General features: G+C 43.0%; 1 protein-coding gene across 3 annotated transcripts in view; it reads left to right on the top strand.

Annotated features, from left to right (window-relative positions):
• The window catches only part of mapk8b (mitogen-activated protein kinase 8b), a 57,976-nt gene that overhangs the window by 25,151 nt on the left and 10,398 nt on the right, over positions 1–22,427 (top strand). For all 3 annotated transcript variants that reach the window (XM_060939499.1, XM_060939501.1, XM_060939500.1), the window contains 3 exons: positions 14,251–14,416; positions 20,404–20,475; positions 21,577–21,759. In XM_060939499.1, the coding sequence (XP_060795482.1) occupies positions 14,251–14,416; positions 20,404–20,475; positions 21,577–21,759 (421 nt within the window). The remainder of the gene's footprint in view (positions 1–14,250; positions 14,417–20,403; positions 20,476–21,576; positions 21,760–22,427) is intronic.

Genomic DNA, 22,427 nt, shown 5'->3' with positions numbered 1-22,427 from the left:
TACATTATATTTCAAATATTAATCATTGCTGGCTGGTTACTGTGGTAATTCTTATAAAGTGCATAGATTGACGTTTCTTTCTGACTTGTTTCAAACAGTCGAATCAAGTTAAATTGGTTAGCATGTTTGGTGAAGTTGACGTGCTTGCTAGCTTGTTTTGCCGGCAAAGGTTTGTGATTCAGGTCGAAGAGCAATGGTGTCAAATATGTGTTAGGTGTTGCTGACAGAGTTCGATAATTAGAGGAAGCCAGGGTTAAAACAGTGAATGGGAGCCCATGTGAGTCAAACACGGACTAAATACTGGCCATCTGCTTTTCCTTTAACTTTTCTAGCACTGTCTCTTCAATTGCAATGCTGCACTGTTAATGTAAAACGAGAAAATAGGAACCATAACCTAGGTTACATGACATGAAATGTTTAACTTTGTAGTGGTAGCTCATACCAGGTGTGATTATAGCATTGTTAAACACTTAATTTTACGAAGTAGCCTATCATGTAACTCATTTTAAAGTAGCCTAGGTTTATAATAATCCTGGTAAACCCAACTCTAACTTTGAATCAACATGCATTTAGTTAGGTCAAGTTTATGATTTGTCAGTAGGAAAAATGTAGACTAGCCAATTTGTGGTGGTGTTTTTCACCACCATTCATTTTCATTTATTGGTGTTCAGGCAGCAGTGGTTAATATAATTACTATAGAAATGAAAATACAATAACTATTAAAACAAGGTAAGAAATGAACAGTAAAAATAAAGAATCTCAGTAAGAGGAGAGTTGTAAATCATGCCTGTATCTACTGAAGTGTTTCTATTACACTTGCCCTGTAATTACAGAAGTGAGAATGTCAAGTCAGTGCAAATTTAAAGGAGATATGCAGAACCTTTACTTTTAAATAAATTTCTGAGTGGATAGTATCTCCACCATTGACTCTTGTATGCTGCATAAATGGGAATTTAAAAATATATATTTTTGAGAGTTAAAATCAACCGCAAAGTTGGCATTCGAGCTGCCCTGCTGAGCTAGCATGCCTGACTGCATGACGTCACAGCAGTAACCGGTTTTAAGGCCGAGGCCTTTTACAGCTATAGACCAAAGTCCTATAAATAAAAATTTATGGTGAAGGTAAGAAATACCATTACTGACTTGCTCAACTAAGACTGATTTGACTTCACTGATTGTGGGTTGACTCTCATTAAAACAGGATACGTGTTATAACTTATGCAACATACATGTACATGCATGCATTTTCACTGATAAAAAGTAAAAGGCTAATTAAATAATCAGATGAACTGAGGCAATCACATTCTGAAGCAAATTAAATAATCTTATACCGGTAACTTAAACACACAATACAAGTTACACATATTAATCTAAATGCAGGTAAACAACGTGTTGTTGTTTTTATCCAAATGAGTCTGAGTTTACCCGTCTGTGTTCTCGCTGTTAGGGTTTTGCTGGGATTCGAACCTGGTTCGTTGGTGTGATAATCCAGCAAACCCCCACTAGGCCACCAGGGGGATGACTCAAATGCAGAGGCGTGAGGCGGAAGTAGAAAAAGAATCAAAAGGTTTATTTAAACTATATACACTATATACAGGGCAAAACAAAAGACAAAAAAAAAACCAAAGAGTATAATCCAAAAGAAAAGCAAAGTGCAAAAATTCAAAAGCTAAGAAGATCAAAAAACACAGTACAAAGGAAACTGGAGATAAACATAACAGCACAAAGACTCCGTGACAAGAGGACTGAACTCAGGGGTATAAATAGACAAACTAATTAAGGACACAGGTGAAGATAATTAGGCAATTAACACAAACACAAGACACAGGAACAGTGGCGGCCTCTAGAGGCCAAAATAAACACGACATGAAAAGGAAATAACAGCGGCCTCTAGAGGCCAAAACAGTCCTAGTCCTAACAGGACCCCCCCCTCTAGGAGCGTCTCCTGACGTTCCCAGGGCGATCCGGATGGGCCGAATGGAAGTCCCGACATAGTTCTTTATCAAGGACATCCCGAGCAGGAACCCAGCAGCGCTCCTCAGGACCATAGCCCTCCCAGTCCACCAGATATTGCAACCCGCCGCGGACCCGGCGGGAGTCAAGCAGGCGATTCACAGTGAACACAGTCTGCCCCTGGAAGATGCGGGGGGGTGGGGGGTTCCTAGGGGCAGGGGCATACGTAGACGTCAGTACGGGCCGTAACAGGGAAACATGGAAAGTGGGGTTGATCCTCAGAGTCCGGGGCAACTGGAGCCGGTAGGAGACAGGGTTCACCCTGCGCACCACCTTGAAGGGGCCAATGTAGCGAGGAGCAAGCTTGCGGTTCTCCACCCGCAGTGGAAGGTCCTTAGTGGACAGCCAAACACGCTGCCCAGGGCGGAAAGCGTGTGCAGGTCTTCTATGGCGGTTGGCCTGAGTCTGGTTGGTTCTGGAGGTCTGTATGAGGGTCTTCCTGACCTTGCTCCAGGTCTTGCGACACCGTCTCACATATTGGTTGACCGAGGGCACCCCCGCGTCCCCCTCCTGGTCCGGGAACAGAGGTGGCTGGAACCCGAATTGGCACTGGAATGGCGACAGCTTAGTGGCCGATGACTGCAGGGTGTTGTGGGCGTACTCCGCCCATGGCAGCCAGGTGCTCCACGATGTCGGGTTATCCATAGCCAGGCCTCGCAGGGTGGTTTCCAGGTCCTGGTTGAGCCTCTCCGTCTGACCATTGGACTGTGGGTGAAACCCAGAGGAGAGGCTGGCAGTGGCTCCGATGACCTTGCAGAACCCGTGCCACACTCGGGAGGAGAACTGGGGCCCTCGGTCTGAGACGATGTCCTGTGGAAGACCAAAGACTCGGAAGACATGATTAAACAAAAGTTTCGCAGTTTCAAGAGCAGAGGGGAGTTTGCACAGTGGTATGAAGCGGCAGGCCTTGGAGAATCTGTCAACTAAGACCAAAATGACCGTGTTACCTTGTGACTCAGGGAGACCCGTGATAAAGTCGACTGCCACGTGGGACCAGGGACGCCGGGGAATGGTCAGAGGATGCAGGAGACCCTGGGGACGCTGTCGTGGGTTCTTGGTTCTGGTGCAAACCTCACAGGACAGGACAAATGACCTTACTTCCTTCTCCATGTTAGGCCACCAGAAGCGTCTTTTCAGGAAGTCCAGGGTCCTCCGAGCTCCCGGGTGGGCGGTGAGAGGGGAAGAGTGACCCCACTGGAGAACCTTGGCCCGGGCTTGATGTGGGACGTACAAGAGGCCTGGTGGCCCCGTCCCAGGACCGGGGTCCTGGCGTTGGGCTCGTCGGACAGCCTCCTCAATACCCCAGCGGACAGGGGCCACAATCCGGGACACAGGGATAATAGGCCCGACTTCATTCTCCCTGTTAGTGGCAGAGAACAGTCTGGACAGTGCGTCAGGTTTGGTGTTCTTGGAGCCGGGGCGGTACGAGAGGGTGAAGTCAAACCGACTGAAAAACAGGGCCCACCTAGCCTGTCGAGGGTTCAGTCTCTTGGCTTGCTGGAGGTACTCCAGGTTCTTGTGGTCAGTCCAAACCAGGAATGGATGTTGTGCTCCCTCCAGCCAGTGCCTCCACTCCTCAAGGGCCAGTTTGACCGCTAGCAGTTCTCGATCCCCCACATCGTACCGGGACTCAGCAGGACTCAGGCGGTGGGAGAAGTAAGCGCAGGGGTGCAGCTTTCCTTCCGAACGTTGAGAGAGCACCGCGCCGACACCACTGTCCGAGGCGTCCACCTCCACGATGAATGGTTGGGAGGTGTCCGGGAGAACCAGAATGGGTGCCGTGCAGAAGCGGTCCTTGAGGTCTTTGAACGCCTTTTCTGCCTGAGGAGACCAGCCATAAGATCCACCTGTCCCTTTGGTGAGGTCTGACATGGGTGCTGCCACAGAACTGAAGTTCCTGATGAACTTGCGGTAGAAGTTAGCGAATCCTAAGAACCGCTGAACCTCCTTAACGGACTTGGGAGTAGGCCAATCCCGGACGGCCAGGGTCTTGGCAGGGTCCATTTGGAGTTGGCCTGTCCGTACAATAAATCCCAGAAAGGAGACCTCGGGAACATGAAATTCGCATTTCTGGGCCTTGGCAAACAGATTGTTCTGTAGCAGCCTCTGGAGAACCTGGCGGACATGGTGGCGGTGCTCCTGCACGGTCTTGGAAAAGATAAGGATGTCGTCGAGGTAGACAAAAACGTATAGGTTAATCATGTCCCTTAAGACGTCGTTGATTAGGGCCTGAAAAACAGCTGGTGCGTTGGTGAGTCCGAAGGGCATCACCTGGTATTCGTAGTGCCCAGACGGGGTGTTAAAGGCAGTCTTCCACTCGTCTCCCTGTCGGATACGGATGAGGTGGTATGCGTTCCGTAGGTCCAACTTGGTGAAGACGGTGGCGCCTTGGAGCAGGTCGAAAGCTGTGGACATCAGCGGAAGGGGATATCGGTTGCGCACAGTGATCTTATTCAGGCCCCTGTAATCAATACATGGTCGGAGCCCCCCATCCTTCTTGCCGACAAAGAAGAAGCCGGCTCCAGCAGGTGAAGTGGAGGGTCGAATAAACCCAGAGACCAGGGCATCTTTGAGGTATTCCTCCATGGCCTTGCGTTCTGGCTGAGAGAGTGAAAACAGTCTGCCACGAGGAGGGGTAGTCCCAGGGAGCAAGTCGATGGCACAGTCGTAGGCCCGGTGCGGAGGAAGAACGGCGGCCCTGCTCTTGCTGAATACCTCCTTGAGATCCCAGTACTCTGTGGGAACTTGAGATAACTCGGTGAGATCAGGGGGCTCGGCAGGAGACACAGGAGAGCTAGAGAGCAGACAAGAGGCATGGCATGCAGGGCCCCATTCCACAACCTGGCTTGTTACCCAGTCTATGCGAGGGTTGTGGCGAGTAAGCCAAGGAAGGCCTAGAATAACTGGGAACTCAGGTGAAGGAATCAGGTGCAGGGATATTTCTTCCTTGTGACCTTGAGACTGGAGGAAGACTGGAGAAGTAACTTGGGTGACTCTTCCATCACCTAACGCTTGGCCATCGAGGGCAGACACAGACAGTGGGACTTCAAGAGGTGCAGTCGGAATATTGATGCTTTGGGCGAAGTGAATATCCATAAAGTTCCCAGCCGCCCCTGAGTCTATCAAAGCTTGACAAGAGTGGACAGACTCACCCCAGGAGATGGAGACCGGGATGTAGATTCCTTGGCCAGGGAGTCCGGGAGAGAGGGTAGGCCCCGTCACAACCCTCCCTCGGCTGGACGGGGCGGTCCTTTTCCCAAGAGTTCGGGACATGATGCTCGGAAGTGACCAGGCTTGCCACAGTAGATGCAGCACTTGTCCCTCCTTCTGCGCTCCCTCTCAGATGCGGAGAGGCGAGTACGACCCACTTGCATGGGTTCTGGACAGTCACTGAAGGAGGTAGACGGTCTCCAGGTAGAGGTAGGGAGGCTGGGGGGGCTCAAGGCTTGGTGGCGTTCTCTCATCCTGTTGTCCAGACGAATAGCATGTGAGATGAGGGTTTCGAGGTCACTTGGGCATCCAATAGAGGCCAGACCGTCCTTGATGGGGTCAGACAGACCATGGTGGAAGGCTGACACCAGGGCAGTCTCGTTCCATCCACTTACTGCTGCGAGTGTTCGGAACGAGATGGCGTAATCTGCGACGCTTCCTCCTTGCCGGATGGACATGAGCTTTCGGGCTGCATCGGTACTGATGTCTGCCTGATCGAAGACCCGAAGCATCTCTTCAGAAAACAGCTGGAAATCAAAGCACTCAGGTCCCTGTCTTTGCCAGATAGCAGTAGCCCAGGCTCGCGCCTTACCAGCTAATAAGGTGATCACAAAGGCAATCTTGCGGCGATCCGTAGTGTAGGTGGTAGGCTGAAGCTCAAAGGTGAGTTGACACTGGGTAAGGAACTCTCGACACTCACTGTGCTTGCCGTCATACCTCTGTGGTGCAGGAAGGCTGGGTTCGCGAGGTGAAGAAGGCAGCATTGCAGGAGGCACTGGAGCAGGAGTGGGAGCTGGATCAGGAGCAGGAACTGGATCAGGAGCAGGAGATGCAGGCAGAGATGTCAGCTGTGCCAGGGTTTTCCCAATTTGCTGAAGCAGTTCCTCGTGGCGAGCGAGGGCCTCACGTTGGCTGGTGAGCGTACGTCCATGAGCGTCCATGGTCGCTCCAAAGCGTGTCAAAGCTGCCATAATTCCCTGAAGGTTGGCCGGGTAGACAGTTGAAGCAGCCTCTGCTGAGTCGGTCATGACGGAGTCTTTCTGTTAGGGTTTTGCTGGGATTCGAACCTGGTTCGTTGGTGTGATAATCCAGCAAACCCCCACTAGGCCACCAGGGGGATGACTCAAATGCAGAGGCGTGAGGCGGAAGTAGAAAAAGAATCAAAAGGTTTATTTAAACTATATACACTATATACAGGGCAAAACAAAAGACAAAAAAAAAACCAAAGAGTATAATCCAAAAGAAAAGCAAAGTGCAAAAATTCAAAAGCTAAGAAGATCAAAAAACACAGTACAAAGGAAACTGGAGATAAACATAACAGCACAAAGACTCCGTGACAAGAGGACTGAACTCAGGGGTATAAATAGACAAACTAATTAAGGACACAGGTGAAGATAATTAGGCAATTAACACAAACACAAGACACAGGAACAGTGGCGGCCTCTAGAGGCCAAAATAAACACGACATGAAAAGGAAATAACAGCGGCCTCTAGAGGCCAAAACAGTCCTAGTCCTAACACTCGCTTCTTGAAGGCCGATCTTGTGGCCAATTGTTTTGAAACAATCTGACTTTCAGTTGTTCGTTCAATTCTCCGTTCATTCGCTTCTTCCACGCAAGTGCGAGATGGCAGCAATATCCAGTTTAGAAATAAGACGGCTGGTCCACTCATTCTGTTTTCTTCATACTGAATGAATTCCGCCATTACTGCTCAGCTCAGGAAATTGCTAAAACCCGGGACAGAACGGGATGTCACCGGTTTTCCGTCCCGGGTTTTACCAACAACCCTCGGCTCACGCTCTGGGAGAACTGGTCAGGGATGTGATTTTTCCACGAATTCGCGGAATTCCGCTTTTTTCACCTCAAAATTAAAAAAAAAAAAAAAAATTCCGATTTTTCGCTCAAAAATCCGCATTCATATCCTATTCGTTCTGACTTTCAGTAATTCCGTCATTGAGATGAAACGAGGTACGTGATTGGCCCATCGCTCTGTAACAACCAATGAACGCGCTTGTTAGATAGCTGTACGTAAGCTCGCTTCAAACAAAGAGTTGAAAGATGGCAGCCTCCGTGATCGAGCGTAAAGATGCACCTGATCATCAGTTTGGTGTGTGTGTGTGTTTTTTTAAAGTAAATAAACATGGGGGAGAAGAAAAAACAACCCAGCTCATTTCTTTCCCCATAATAAGCCTGTGAGTGGTGATGGTGTCACTGCACGTGCGACGGAGTGACGAAGGTTGCCGTGGCAACGGGGCCTCGCGCCATCTGTTGCTTCCTGGATGCGCATGCGCACGCTATGAAAGCTGTGGCGAAAAGGTTAGCATCGGAGGCTAAACCTTCTGAGGAGAAAAGGGGCGGTTTTTATTTCAGTTTGTTTTAGTTACATCCGAAGAAACAGCAGTTTAAATCACGGCTCTAGTTTACAAATCAAAATGGTTACTCAGTGAAAACAAAACAGAAGCTAGAGAGAGGGGGAGTGGTGGGAGTTTAACCCGGGAAAGTGAGTCTGTGAGGCGGCAGTGATGCTTAACCCCTCCCGCCTCCTCTCACTTTACCTCAGAGTCTCTGCCAGCTTCATCACAGATTATTTCACCTTTTACACTCCAAGTTAGTTTTAATTTTCGCTCAAAACTTTTCCCACAGCGTGGATGTAAGGTAATTATACACAATTTTGATTTGTTTATTCAATATTAAAATGTTAGTGCAAATAATACATACTTGCCAACTTTTCAAAATTCTCATGAGGGAGAAAGTGCATGAAAGACATTTTCAATTGGCCGAGGGTCTGATGCGCGGTTGAAATGATAAAAATAGTGGATCCCAATTAATTGCAAACACATTTTTTGTGAATGTTGTTTAGTGAAAAAGTGATTTTTATTCTTGCATATGAAAATCCTCAAGTGAGTGAACACTGTACAGTTCTGTATATGAGTCAGTTTCACAGAAAACGTATTTTTTTTGTCCGGACGTGTTTTGTTTACATTTTGAGATTTCTAAAACCTTTTTATGGTCTCATATGATAAAACATTATCAGTTCTACCTTGCATTTCAAAATTTGACTACTTTGGTTCATAAATGTGCATTTTGTAGCAAATTTTAGGGTCGAAAATGAGCAAAAATGGCTGTTCCACTGAAAAGAGACTTTTTTTTCCAGACATGATTCTTAATGTTAGACAAAGGTGGAATTGAAATGTTTTCATGTTCAACGACAAGACTGTGGAAACCACAATGGACATATGATGTCACAAATTGAAAATGCCATTAAGAAAAGATATTTTTTGATTTTTTGTTAATTTTTGTACCTGTCCCAGAGGTTTGTGTCAGTTCTGTTACCGTGATTAATCACATAGCAAAAATAAATGCTCCCAAAAGCTATTATTGAAATTATTTGTTTCCAAGGATCTACATATTCTCACCTTTTATATGGATGGCAGAATGAACTGAATCTGAGAATATTTACTTAAAAATTTCAGTTTTGGTAAGTAGTCTATGCATGACTAATTTTTTTTGTGTCAATCCTGTTACCCTGTCTAAACGGGGTGTGCAGTAACTTAATCAAATATTAGAAGTTGCCATACATAAGAAGCAAACCGGGAGACTACCAGGAGCAATAGAGTTTAATAAATAATGGTGGATGAATTCTTATGTTGCATCATGTTTGTTTGAAAAGGCACATTTAGGTATGTTCAACTTCTACGGTAATTGAAAGTATAAATTTTGTTTTTCCTTATACAATTTTCTATTTATTCTAATGCAGATGATTTAATTTAGAATGACATTTTTAGGTTTCATGTTTTGGCTTTTTGTCAGTTAAGAATCATTGAATTTACTGTAGGGGCTCAGAGTTGCATGTTGACCATTAAATTGGCTTGAATTTGTTAATCATGACAAGTTTTTTCTTGTGTGTTTGCTTGCCATTTTAGTACAATTTAAGTCAGAAAACCCCAGAACCCAGGAGCTTCGGGGGGCTTCGCCCTCCCTTGTCCCCCCACCAGGGCACTGCCATGGACCAGCTGGGGGCCTGCGGCCCCCAGACCCCCGACTAAAATTTTCAGATAATTTCACCAGCCCCAAATCACATCCCTGACTGGTGCAACTGAACGCACTTTAAAAAATAAATAAATAAATACTTGTTTTCTTTTTCTTTAATTGTTGGTACTGCACCCTCTATCAATACGGGCTTATAGCCAACACTCCTCAATAGATCAGAGGTTTTGTACGAGTCTTCAGTAAAATGTGCAGAGGAGAGACCACTTCATAGGCACCCAATGTGCCTGTGAACTTCTCGCAAAACGCATCCAAATCTTTGCAGTTTGAACATTCTTGGGCCATGAATGCAACATAAATCCATCTTCTGTCATGTCGCTGCACCCGCCAGCAACACATCTACATGGTATGGTGATAAATTAGCTCAAAATGGAGGATCGGAGTTACAGTCAGCTATGTGTTTTAGTATAGCAGAAATGGCAATGAGACTGAGGGCCCGTTTACACGAGGACGCTGTCGGGTAAAAACGACTAAATATTTTATCGGAAGTGCCTTTCGTCTACACGGGGACGGCGTTTCCGAGGCTGAAAAACGGAAAAAATTGAAAACGCCTTCCAGAGTTAAAAACAGCCCCCATTGCATATTCGTCTAAACTACCCAATACGCGAAACTCTGCTCGGATCTGCTCACGTCGGGTACGCGTTTACGTCATACATATGTCATATACTGTACATGCCAGCCCGGGAAGTAAGAAAGTAAGTAAAAAAGTAAGAGCATGTCTGATTACATCGATCCAACGGACCTTCAAGCTGCTCTGGCAGCTTTAATAAAAGTCCAGGAGTCCTTCGAACATCTATACCGAATCTGCACATATACCGTTAATGAACAGAGGCGGGTATAGCATGCTCTTACTTTTTTACTTACTTTCTTACTTACCATAGCCAGAGTAGTCAAAGTTTTCGCGGCGCAGATGTGCAGATCAGACAAGACGGAAGACGTTGTGCATGCGTGCAGACATAGCGGAGGTCTTTCACAGCACCACCTAGCCGCCTGGCATGCACATCCAATTGAATTCCACACATTTATGCGTCACCGTATAGACGCAGATTTCCTCCTTGAAAACTGTCGTGTAGACACGGAAAAAAGTGAGAACGAAAACGGACTTTTGCGTTTTTGTTTCAGACCGTCCCCGTGTAAAGTGGGCCTGATAGCCTTCCTGCTGTGACGTTACGGACGCCAAGGTCATTCACTCAGACCGCTACCTATATGAATCACTTTAATCATAAAAATTATTATTTTAGATTTATTGTTAATGCTTAAAACTATTCCTATACCATTCTTGAGGTCTCAAGGTATTTATAAACTAAAGTGAGGCCATGGCTGTGCGTATATGCTTTAAGGATGACTGGAAGGAAGACCCCCCCCCAGTTCAGGGATTAGCTAGGGGAAGCATCAGGAAATGTGAAGAGGGCTTATTGCAAATTTTGTAAGACTTTTGACGTTGGAAATGTGGGTCTCTCAGCACTCAAAAGTCATGCACAAGGACAAAGCCATGTAAAAGTTGCTTCACAATTAAAAAATGACTGTAGAGTAACACATTTCATGAGTATGACACCTTCAGAAGACACAGGAGAGGGCAGCAGCTCTTCACCAAACCAAGAGCCACAAACAGCCTGTACAAGTGAACAGGGAAATGGCTCAGGAGGCGCACAAGGCAGTTTAGGATTTTTTTTTTCCCAAGTCAGCCCATGCTTGAAGCAGAGATTCACTGGGTAATCAAGTTGGTCATGTCACCTTACTCATTCAACTCCAGCTGTGATATGTTGGCCATTTTTGGTCATATGTTCCCCGACAGTGAAATTGCCAAATGGTTTTCATGTGGTGCAACAAAATTGGCTTACCTTATGTGTTTTGGCTTGTGTCCATATTTCAAAGAGCAACTGGTCAAAAATGTAAGAAAAACACAGGGCTACTGTATGTAATGTCATTTGATGAATGCCTCAATAAAGTGACACACAGAAAGAACAGATGGATGTTATGCGGTACTGTAGTGAATATAAAGGGAAAGTAGCTGTGCATTATTTTGATTCAGACTTCACACTCAAGCACAGAAGCTTTTGGAGAAAATCAAGAGAACTCTGTCACCACTTGATCCTAAAAAGCTCTTGCAGGTCTCAGTGGATGGTCCTATGGTCAACTGGAAGTTCCTGAGGATGTTCCAAGAGGACAAGAGCCAAGTGGACACAGGTGCACCAAAAATAATCAATCTGGGAAGCTGTGGTTTGCATGTTGTTCACGGAAGCTTTCAAAGTGGAGAGCAAGAAACTGGTTGGAAGGTGGGGGATGTACTGAGAGCTCTTTAGGAGTTATTTCATGGCTCACCAGCAAGGTGAGATGACTTCACTGAGGTAACCAAAATAACAACATTTCCTCTGAAGTTCTGTGTTCATCAATGGGTGGAAGATTTAGCAGTTGTAGAGCAGGCAATAGAAGTGTAGCCAGCAGTGCAGGAGTACATCAGAAGCCACAAGAAACTTCCAAGAAGTAAAGTGCCATCATCTGCATCCTACTGTACAGTAAGAGAGGCCACTGATGACCCTCTTTTTCTGGCTGAGCTCCAGTTTTTTGCATTTGTTTCAAGACAGCTGAAGCCTTTCTTGGAGACATTCCAGACAGATGCTTTTATGGTGCCTTTTTTAGCAAAGGAGCTCAGTCCACCCTGAGAAGCTTGCGGTCACATTTTATCAAAAGGGAAGAACTGGAGAAGGTAAAGACACCTGTCCAGCTGCTGAAACTACACCCACAAGACAAAGCAACCCATGTGTCACTCAAGCAGCTGGGTGTGGGATTTGCCACAAAGTAAGCTTTGGAGAAGGCCAGTGGATATACAGGTTTTCAAGAAAGATTGTGTCTGCTTCCTTGCTATGACCTGCAGGAAAATCATGGAGAAAAGCCCCCTTATATACCCAGCAGTGTGGCACTTGAGCTCCCTTGACCCTGTGATCATGGCAACAGAAGCTGAAAGTGCAATTGCAATGTTTGAGAAACTCTTACAGGTTTTTCTCAATGCAGGATTCTCTGCCTCGGCATGCAACAAAGTTCTTGCTCAGTATAAAGCATTCTCATTGCATGTCAATGCAAACCATAAAGAAGAGTTCCAAGATTTTGTTTACAGCTTCAGACTTGATGAATTTCTTGAAAGATTTGTCAGTGGCAGAGCAGCGTATGCAGGACTATGGACCCTAGTGAAATGTTTTCTCATACTGTCTTATGGACAACCTGCTACTCTGTCAACAAAGATGTGCTCGTAGAAAACCTGAAGGAGAGGACACTTGTTGTCTTACGCTTGGTCCAGGATGCAATGGCTGGGCATGCTGTAGATGAAGCCCTGTCAAAGAAGCTCATACAACACTGCAAAGGAGCAAGAATGAGGTATGTACAGTACCTGGAGAATCTCATCTCATTATCTCTAGCCGCTTTATCCTTCTACAGGGTCGCAGGCAAGCTGGAGCCTATCCCAGCTGACTACGGGCGAAAGGCGGGGTACACCCTGGACAAGTCGCCAGGTCATCACAGGGCTGACACATAGACACAGACAACCATTCACACTCACATTCACACCTACGGTCAATTTAGAGTCACCAGTTAACCTAACCTGCATGTCTTTGGACTGTGGGGGAAACCGGAGCACCCGGAGGAAACCCACGCGGACACGGGGAGAACATGCAAACTCCACACAGAAAGGCCCTCGCCGGCCCCGGGGCTCGAACCCAGGACCTTCTTGCTGTGAGGCGACAGCGCTAACCACTACACCACCGTGCCGCCCACCTGGAGAATGAGAAAAAGAAAAAAAGACCAAATGGCTAAAGACGACAAAAGAAAGGAACTCCATGACGAGATAGGAAGCATCAAAGCAAAATGGCAAAAAAAAAAATTCAAAGCATTCAGACAGTGGAGAAAGAGGCTGATGAAATGGCAGTCAGGGCAGGGAAAAAAAACCCAGGACTTTACATTTCTCTCAAAATCAAATGCTTTTCGCAGAAATATTGCAGAGAAAAGGGAAGAACTGGCAGCTCTGGCAAAATTTCTGGAAAACCTGCAGGAGAGTGTCAGGAGACTAGACTAAACTCAATTGAGTCTGACTGACCCTTTTTTTAATTATTATTATTATTATTATTATTTAATTTTTTAAAAATTATTATTATTTTATCTTTTTTAAAATTTATTAATAGCCTATATTTTGAGTTGAACTTTTGTGGCCACAGACATTTGGATTTTGTGAAGTTCTATTTTGGCCAATTTATGTTTGATCTTCCTGATTTTATTATTTATTTTGACTAAGGCAGGTGCCAGATACCTTAGTGCTGGCTTTTTTATTTTATACTTGGCCTGATTTTTATTTTTAGAGGAAGGGACAGGAAAAGTAAGGGAGAAAATTAAAAAAAAAAAAAACTGAGGTAAGAGTTGACTTAAAAATCATTGTAAATTGGTTATACTAATAAATTAGTGTTTGCAGTCTCTTATCCTTTTGTCATAATTTTTGTGTGAATTCATACAGTAGATGCATTATAATCATAAACTGCGCGTCTTTTAAATGAGACTTCCACGGAGAGAAACATTAACGTATGTCGTGTTCCCTGTCGGTCATACCAGCTAGATCACTGAAAATGTCCGGGAAAAGTCCTGGAAAATGATTTTTAGAAAAGAGTAGGAACCCTGAATCGGTAGATTTGGTTATAAATGTTGAGGTAGGTTTTGTGTCTTTCTGTGAAAGTGAAATGAAATATTTCAAGTAATTTTCTCCATGTTCACTTGTGAACCAGACTTTAAATGCTAGAACTTTTCTTGTGTCAAAGAAAATCATTTTCCAGTTCAGGAATGTCTGTATTTTTAGTTCTGTATTGTAGGAAATGGCACAGTTTCAGCATCAGCACCCAGTCCTTGTAGTACGTCTCAATGGAAACTGGCCCGAGTCCTCTTCAGACAGTTTAAAATGTCCTGCTTAACTGAAACACGTCTGCTTCCTTCCCTCTTCCTGCAGGACCTGAAGCCAAGCAACATTGTGGTGAAGTCAGACTGCACGTTGAAGATCTTGGATTTTGGCTTGGCCCGCACAGCTGCCACTGGGCTCCTCATGACACCCTATGTGGTGACACGCTACTACCGTGCACCAGAGGTCATACTAGGCATGGGCTACCAGGCCAATGGTGAGTGCCAACCCCAGTGACTCAATTTAACCTTGCAGCATGTCCAGTAATTTCCTCTCTAGCACCACAAGCACCTTGTGCACTAACTTAACAGAGTACTGAACATCATGAAAGGTTGGATAATGCATTATGGGAAAATTGTGTGTGGCAGAAACAGTCAAATCATTGATGCATACCCTCTGCTGATTGGATTCACCTGTCTCGAACACTTAACATTTTAAAACTTCAGAAGGATCTATATTTTATACAAAAAATGTGCATAATTAATCCTGACAGCCAGCAACATTCAAGCATAAGCTGCTGGTGCATTCTGAAATTTTGAGACAACAGGTTCCATGGTTTAAGCCAAGTGTGTTTCAGTCAGCTGAATCATCTTTGCATGGCTGCTGCTTATTAGAACCGCCTGCCTCAAGAACGTGACATTTTTCCATCTATAAATAGCTTTTAAGTGGGGATGTAATAACACAGTGGGATGTGATACCTATGTGTTGTTGTTGTTGTTGTTCTAAAGATCCAACCCCCATCACCCCACCCAAAAAACTGGACCGAGAGTCTGATTTGGCACAACATTTGGACAAAAGCTGCCTCGATTCACGATATCACAAAATATGGACAGTACACTTGTAGAACATGCTTTTGCTCATACACTATGTTCTGTTCTTCTTCCTATGCTACATATGTTTAAGTGGATATATGGGCTGTGGGCTGCATAATGGCAGAAATGGTTCGCCACAAAATCCTTTTCCCAGGGAGGGATTGTATCCTTGTTATGGCTCTAGCATTGGGTTTTGATTATCCTCCAGTGCAGTTCTTCTATACTTGATGATTGTGAGCAGTATGTAATCACCGTTCTATTAAAGAAAAGATCATTCATATAGATTCAGATGCCACAAGGCTATTGAGTTCTCGTTTCTGATGGGTCAAATGGTGTTGATTATTTCAGCAATCTCACACTCGAGGTCGTGGTGTTGTACTGAATATCAGCACGATTGTGTTAGGTTGCCATGCTAATATTCAGTACAGCAGCACAACCTCAAGTGCGATTTTGCTTTTATGGAATAGTTCTATAAACAACAACTTAATATAGAGTGAGATTTCTCACACAATATGACCAAATGCTCTCTTTGTTTTTGCTTTTGCTCCATGAGCAGAACCTGAAGAAGCCGTACTCACTTTATAGCATGTCTGCTAGTTGGCGCACACTGATTTGTCCATTCCCATTAAAAGTGTTTCTGGTAAAATTGCCGTTCTTTCTTCCTTTTCATCTTCATCTGATGAGCTCAAAAGTTATATTCCTGAAAAGTATCATGTGCTGATACTTTTCAGGAATGATGATGCTCACTGATGATGATGCTCACGCTACAGTAGTAATCATTTCAAATTGCACACTTGCCTACTGAACACAGATACACGGGTGATGAACACAGTGAACTATCCCAGTGCTGTTATACTAAACATCAGCACTCTTGGAACGGCCCTTGACCAAATCATATTCGTGTGAACTGAGCTAGAACTGTTGTGTAATCTGTTTTATAATGTTACATGGTAATCTATAGTAACGACGTACACAGGGAGTTGTTCTCCACGTCAATGGATAGTGAAGTTTTTTTCTCAGGATATTTGATTAGCACTTATGGAAGGAATCACCAGTGTCAGTGCCTTAAGCAGAGGTAAAGCTATAACTTTAAGGTTTCCATCATGGGAAAGTCTTCAGGACAGACGGCTTTGCTGTTTATAGCTGTTATAACACAAGTAATAACAGGAACTAACTTGGATGTTTCTTGGACATTCCACAACATTAAATGTAACTATAAATGGATAAAAAGTACAATGTTTAATAATTCTTTAATAAAGAAATAATTGTAAAGATTGGCAAATTGCTGTGATATACATGGAGTAAAACACTATGGAATGTGCTGTTCATGCGAAATCATCAACTTCAGGGTGGTAGGAGCAGCTCTGCTTGGTGTCCGGATGCATCACAGCTAGGGCTGAACGATCTATCGTTTTCGACCAAAAATCGCGATCTCAGACAACACGATTTTGGGATCGTCAAAGCCGCGGTTTTTCTCAGTGCTCCTGAACTGACCCATGTTTTGTTTCGTCAATAAATTGTCCTCATTTTTTACACTACAGACAAAAAAATTACGTTCAGGAAAGCCTTGTGGCACTCAGTGTGAAAGAATTTTGTGAATATCTCCTTCCGTTTTTGTGTAAATCCCCGTTGTTTGGAGGGAGCACTGTGAGGAAAAGGTGCGCTTTCTCTGTCTCTGTGTCTGAGCGCGCGGGTGGAGGAGGGGCGGCTCGCGCTCTCTCACACACACAGGAGGGAGGGGCCCTGCAATAGCGACTGCTACAGCCACTGCATCACTCTTATTTCCCACAGGGGAATTGTTGGCTCTAGTTATAATTTATAATGCTTATGTACATTCTTTTACAAAAGTGCAATATTTTGATGCTGCTGAGCCATTGATCAACCTTTTTTTATGTCTGATATGTTGTAGATGGGAAAAGTAAAAGAAGCAAAAGTTTACTTAAGAAAAATGGCTCTCTTTTTATTATTTTAAGTTATTATAACTTGTTCCTCAGGCACTCAATGTTAATAAACAGGCCTACATTTGAAATCTGTTGACCTCAGTTTTCATTCTTGCATTAGCTTTATGGAATTCATTGTATTAATTAATTTGCACTGAAACTTGATTTAAAGAAAAAAAATCGTGGTTGAAATCGAAATCGCAATATCTGCCAGAAAAATCGCAATTCAATTTTTTCTTAAAATCGTTCAGCCTTAATCACAGCACCCCATAACAAAACATCATTAAGTATGTTCGTCTCTGTGATGTTGAAAACATTAGCATCGTAAACATGGACAAAATGCTAACCTAACTTACTAACTGAACAAACATCGAATAATGATTTGTTGATTATATTAAATATTTTATACAGATTATACACATTATTATTTAGTATAAATATGGAGGTAATTTATAGGAAATCACACACACTGATTGGTCGAGAATTTCGGACTATTTCTCGATAATCTCCTCGAGTGACTCGGCAAAATGGCTGACAATCGCTTTGTCACCGTAAAGTGAGGAAGAATTGTAAATTATGAAAGAAACTGCGGTTTCTAAAAGCACTAAAGATGCTACGAAATTTGGTCTAAAACTACTCAAAGGTAAGGTGGAATTGTGATTTATTGTATTGATTTCAAAACAAATTATTTTATGTGAGTCAGCATAGATAAGTGAGACAAGTTTGTGCTGCGCCTTTATTATATTTGCCTGCCGCTTTTGAAGATTGAACATTTTTTTTAATATGAGGTTTGTTTTGTTTTTTTAAATAATCACCTGTGTATTTTATACTAAAACAATTATCCCCCTCAGGCTCAGTGAATATCGGTGATTTATTATACATACAAAACACTTTTGATGGAATAAAAACATGTATTCTATTCCCTTCTAGTGGGTTTCATTCATTTGGTTTGATAGCATGCGATATTGTTAGGATGTCACTTATCCTATGTGTATTACGTCACTCTACCCAATGGAGAATGAGCGTTGAATATCATTGTTTGATATTGCATGGCTGTCAAGACATGATGCCACATATCGGAGCTGATGCAAATATTCAGTAAGAGAAGTTTCTGCTGTGCATGCACGGAAGCATTTTTTTTTGTTCGCTGGCGGTGCCCACAGTAAACTGTTGCTTTGAATTGAAAATGCCATAAGGTACGTATTGCATGTAAAACTTCCACGCTAGTGAGCGACTGTGACAATTTGTAAACAAATATGGAGAATTTGTAAACAAACAATTACATTGGGCCATTATTAAAAAATGTTCTGTTTCCGGTCCACCGGCCGGGTGAGTGCCGTTTGTGCAGTAAATTTTTTTTTTTTTTTTAACGCCGTTTTTTCAACATTTTTTTCGGGTTCGTAAATCTAAAATCGAACTTGCCATTTACGCATTCCCAGGGCTTTCCACTAAGGCTCATACTAGCCAGCCATGACAAATAAGTAGCCAGTCGGGGGGGGAGTAAACACAAAATAAACTCCTGTGCACGCAGTTCCCAGGATTAAATGTATTTTCCACAGACCATTTATTTATTCGCTTTACTCAAATACAAAGTAAAATGGCAGTAAATCTTCTTTCTTTTCTTGCGTATTGCATCATGAGGCGTTCTTGGCTTGTAAATCTCTTATTTTCGGTGCATGACACATTCACGCAGCTAAGCATGCTATGAATTAACAACGACAACGGTCTGCAGTGGTGGCTACACAATTAAACACTCAGTGAACATTTCTCCATTTGTGTGTGAAAATACACTCCAACGACTCAGTTTGGTTTCATTTACAACCAACGGTGTCTTTTGATGCCAGCACGTAATTGAACGAGAGAAGACTGGTTTACCGGAGATAAAATAAGCGTCATCTCTGCTTCTGTTCCCTCCGATGTCGCCTCCGACACACTACTGCCTCCGCCGAGTGCGCGCGCGCGCGCGCACACACACACACACACACACACACACACACACACACACACACCGCATGTCGGGGCCGCGGATGAGTTACTCTCCCTTGATCAACGAAGTCGGTGGGGAATTTGTGGTTATTATCGGTACAAACAGCGCGAATCACAACTTAAATGAGTGCGGTTCAGTTTGACATTATTGTCAGTCCATTAGATAAACATTTAATTTTATTAAAATCGAAAATTAATATTTAGAGCCTGTGGGCTACAAAAATAAGTCATTAAAGTAGCCGGCTGGACTTAATTGTGTAGTCAGCTGTATGGCTGGCAGCCGGCGCTTGTGGAAAGCCCTGCATTCCGCGCAGAATATAGAATCGAATCAGCTCTGCGCATGCGCCATGCGGCACAAAAAAATGGCAGCCACCATGAAGGAAGGAGATCCGGAGTTTTCGAACATTTGCTTAAGTGTGAAATCGCAAAATGGTATTCTAGCGAACAACAAAATAGTAAAGATTCAGAAAAACAAATCATTCAGTGATCATTTTAATAGTGTAATTTCATCTGAACTAGGCCTAACGGTCAATTTAGAACTGCAAAAAGTCCGTGTGTCGGACATTTTAAGTACCTTTGTAAAAGTTTTGCAAATGTTGCAGTCAGCATTTAAAATGCTAACTTAAAGTTTTTGTACAAGTTTCAGTTGATTAAACTGTCATTTTATTAAATATGTCTGCTTTTGTAATAAAGTACTGAAAGAAAAAGCAAACACAACATTGCAATTTCTTATCCATCCATCCATAAAAAAAAAAATCCCTCCCTCCCTACTGAAAATTTTTTTGCTCACCCGGTGGACAGGAAACGGATTTTTTTTTAAGGATGGCCTTGTTCCATCGAATGTGTATGTATAATAATAATAATAATAATAATAATAATAATAATTATATTGGCTGGCTTTTTTTCATGGTATATCATATATTCCATTCAGCTAGCATGATATTGAACGCGTCTTTGACTCTTTCAGTATCATGCTAGCTGAATGGAATATATCTGATATACCACTCAACGCCAGCCAATATTATTTAAAGAATAACCTTGACTTCGTCTCTGTTATTATTCACCGATCTTCATTTCGGCTTTGGCGAATAATTGTTAAATAATATTGTTCAGATATCATCCTCAAAATTCCCCCAAATTGAATGTTTTCATGGAATATCAGCATGTCTGTGTCCAGACAGAACGCAAAACATTATCTGCCATCATACTTCAGTTTCAGCTGGCCTTACTGGTTTTATTTTTTTTATTTTTTTATTTTTGTGGTTTTTTTTTTGTTTTTCTTTGAGGGTGATTTGATTGACAAACTTGCATGGTGGCTTGTTGTCTATTTTTTTTTTTTCTAACATCACGTCCACATCACTTTGTGTGCACCCTGTTTATGTGTCTGCATTAAGTGTTGGATTTTGTTTGCAATATGCCTTTCTTTTTTGTGTGTTCTTAATTTGGTTGTCATTTCATTTTTTCAGTTGATGTCTGGTCTGTTGGCTGCATCATGGCCGAAATGGTCAGAGGCAGTGTGCTGTTTCCAGGCACTGATCGTATCCTTACCTGAACTTCATTGTTGTACCATTTGTGTGTTGGTATTTGTGTGTCTTTTTGTTTAATCTCAGTCTGTTATTACTAGTAAGTGGAAACTACAGACTGAAATGAATGATGGTTCCCCCCCCAGTGTATGATCACAGAATAGAGATTTTAGCAGTAGACGTTGTTACAAAGCAGCTTTAGAGTGGCAAGGAAAAACTCCCTGAAATAACATGAAGAAACTTTGAGACACAAAAGGAACCCATCCTCTTCTGGGTGAGGATATTTAATCGTGTCCTGCTCATTCCACCTCAACTTTCCAAGAGTAAACATATTGGCAGGTAAATGTTTGATTTATTTGCCACACTGTAAGTAGGACCAGATTAAATTTCAAGGTAACACTTTTTTTTTCTCTCCCTCCTGCATTCCACCCACTGTTCACTGCTTCTCCACCTGAATTTATGAAAACACAGTGACGAGTGAATCTTTTGGCAAATCTCGAAAGCATGGTTAGCCAGACATTGTAAAGAGAACCAATTCATAAATAAAAGAATAAAATGTATTGTTATATTAAAAACGTATCTAAGTATTATTATGAAGTATTTCATCATCAGTGAAGATTTACATTAGTGGAAGCATTACTGAATCATTATTGCATAATATTATGGTATATAAAGGAAGTAAGCCTGCAGGACTGCATTCTTCTGATGTTCTTTTTCCATCTCGTAGGCCATTTAGAGCTGAAATCAAAAGCAAGTAACATTTTTAACGATTCTTTCAATGCATTCCTTATTTTCTGCTTGTCAGAGATTGTCAGAGATTAAAAGGAAAAGATTTAAAAGTTCTCTAGACAGGCAAACAAAGACAACTCTTGACTCCCTGTAGCAGCGGTCCAAATGGTTTTCCAATGCTTGTAAAATCAGATGATTGTCTATATGAACAGTACTAAAAATATCAGCCACCTTGGGTTAGTTAAAAAAAACAGTAGACAAGTTTGGGCAAGAAGCTTCTCAAGGATGGATTAGCAGCAATAAGGCATTGCGTTACCCATTCCAGGACTAATCCCACCCGAACAGTGCTTTTGTGCACCTTTTTTTCCTTAACCAAGTGAACTGTAGATATCGATCAGTGGAATAAGGTGATCGAGCAGCTGGGCACACCATCTCAGGAGTTCATGATGAAGCTGAACCAGTCTGTAAGGAACTATGTGGAGAACAGACCCCGATACGCAGGATACAGTTTTGAGAAGCTTTTCCCAGATGTTCTCTTCCCTGCTGACTCTGACCACAACAAGCTCAAAGGTAAGAGTTTATAACTGTTCCCAGGATGCATCTGTTAAAAAGAGCTGGATTAAGAACTGCCTTATTCCAGGTCAGTGGTCAAACTGAGCAGCATGTTCTTTTCTAAATACTTGGATTTATTCTTTAGGTTCTTTAGTTAATTAGTTCACGCATCCGAGTTTGACCAACCTCACTTTATGCAGTTTAGTGAATTACAAGATGGTTGGCTTTTTGTTTTAGAATTAGTAGCTCATCCAGCCGACAGACCGATGAGCTTATGTCATCGTGTTGTCTGTCCAACGCTGTCCACATTTCACAAAAATCACTTCTGCTCGTTCAGTTCTTCACGGATTTTTATTCTTTTTAGCAGGAAGTTGGGTATGCCTGGGGTGCATATGGCTTCTACCCGAATTTGCATAATTGCAATTAATAACGAAGATTTAGAGTAATTAAACCCTAATGAGCGTCAGGGATGAAAGTCTTCCGGAAATCCGGATATTTGACAAAACTCTTGAAACTCTCCAGTTTTCCAAATGGAGAAATTTATTTTTTGGATTTTTTGTGTTCCTAGACGCGGCATAATACTTCGCATTGTCCTTGCATGGGCGCAGTCCTTAAATAGCCCAAACATAGTTCATTGATTAAAGACAGGTGTTTTTTGTTAACGGCGCGCGTGCCGGAGCTCGTTA

This window comes from Neoarius graeffei, chromosome 14, assembly GCF_027579695.1.
Source record: "Neoarius graeffei isolate fNeoGra1 chromosome 14, fNeoGra1.pri, whole genome shotgun sequence".
Lineage (NCBI taxonomy): Eukaryota > Metazoa > Chordata > Actinopteri > Siluriformes > Ariidae > Neoarius > Neoarius graeffei.
This window is presented reverse-complemented; position numbering and strand designations above follow the sequence as displayed.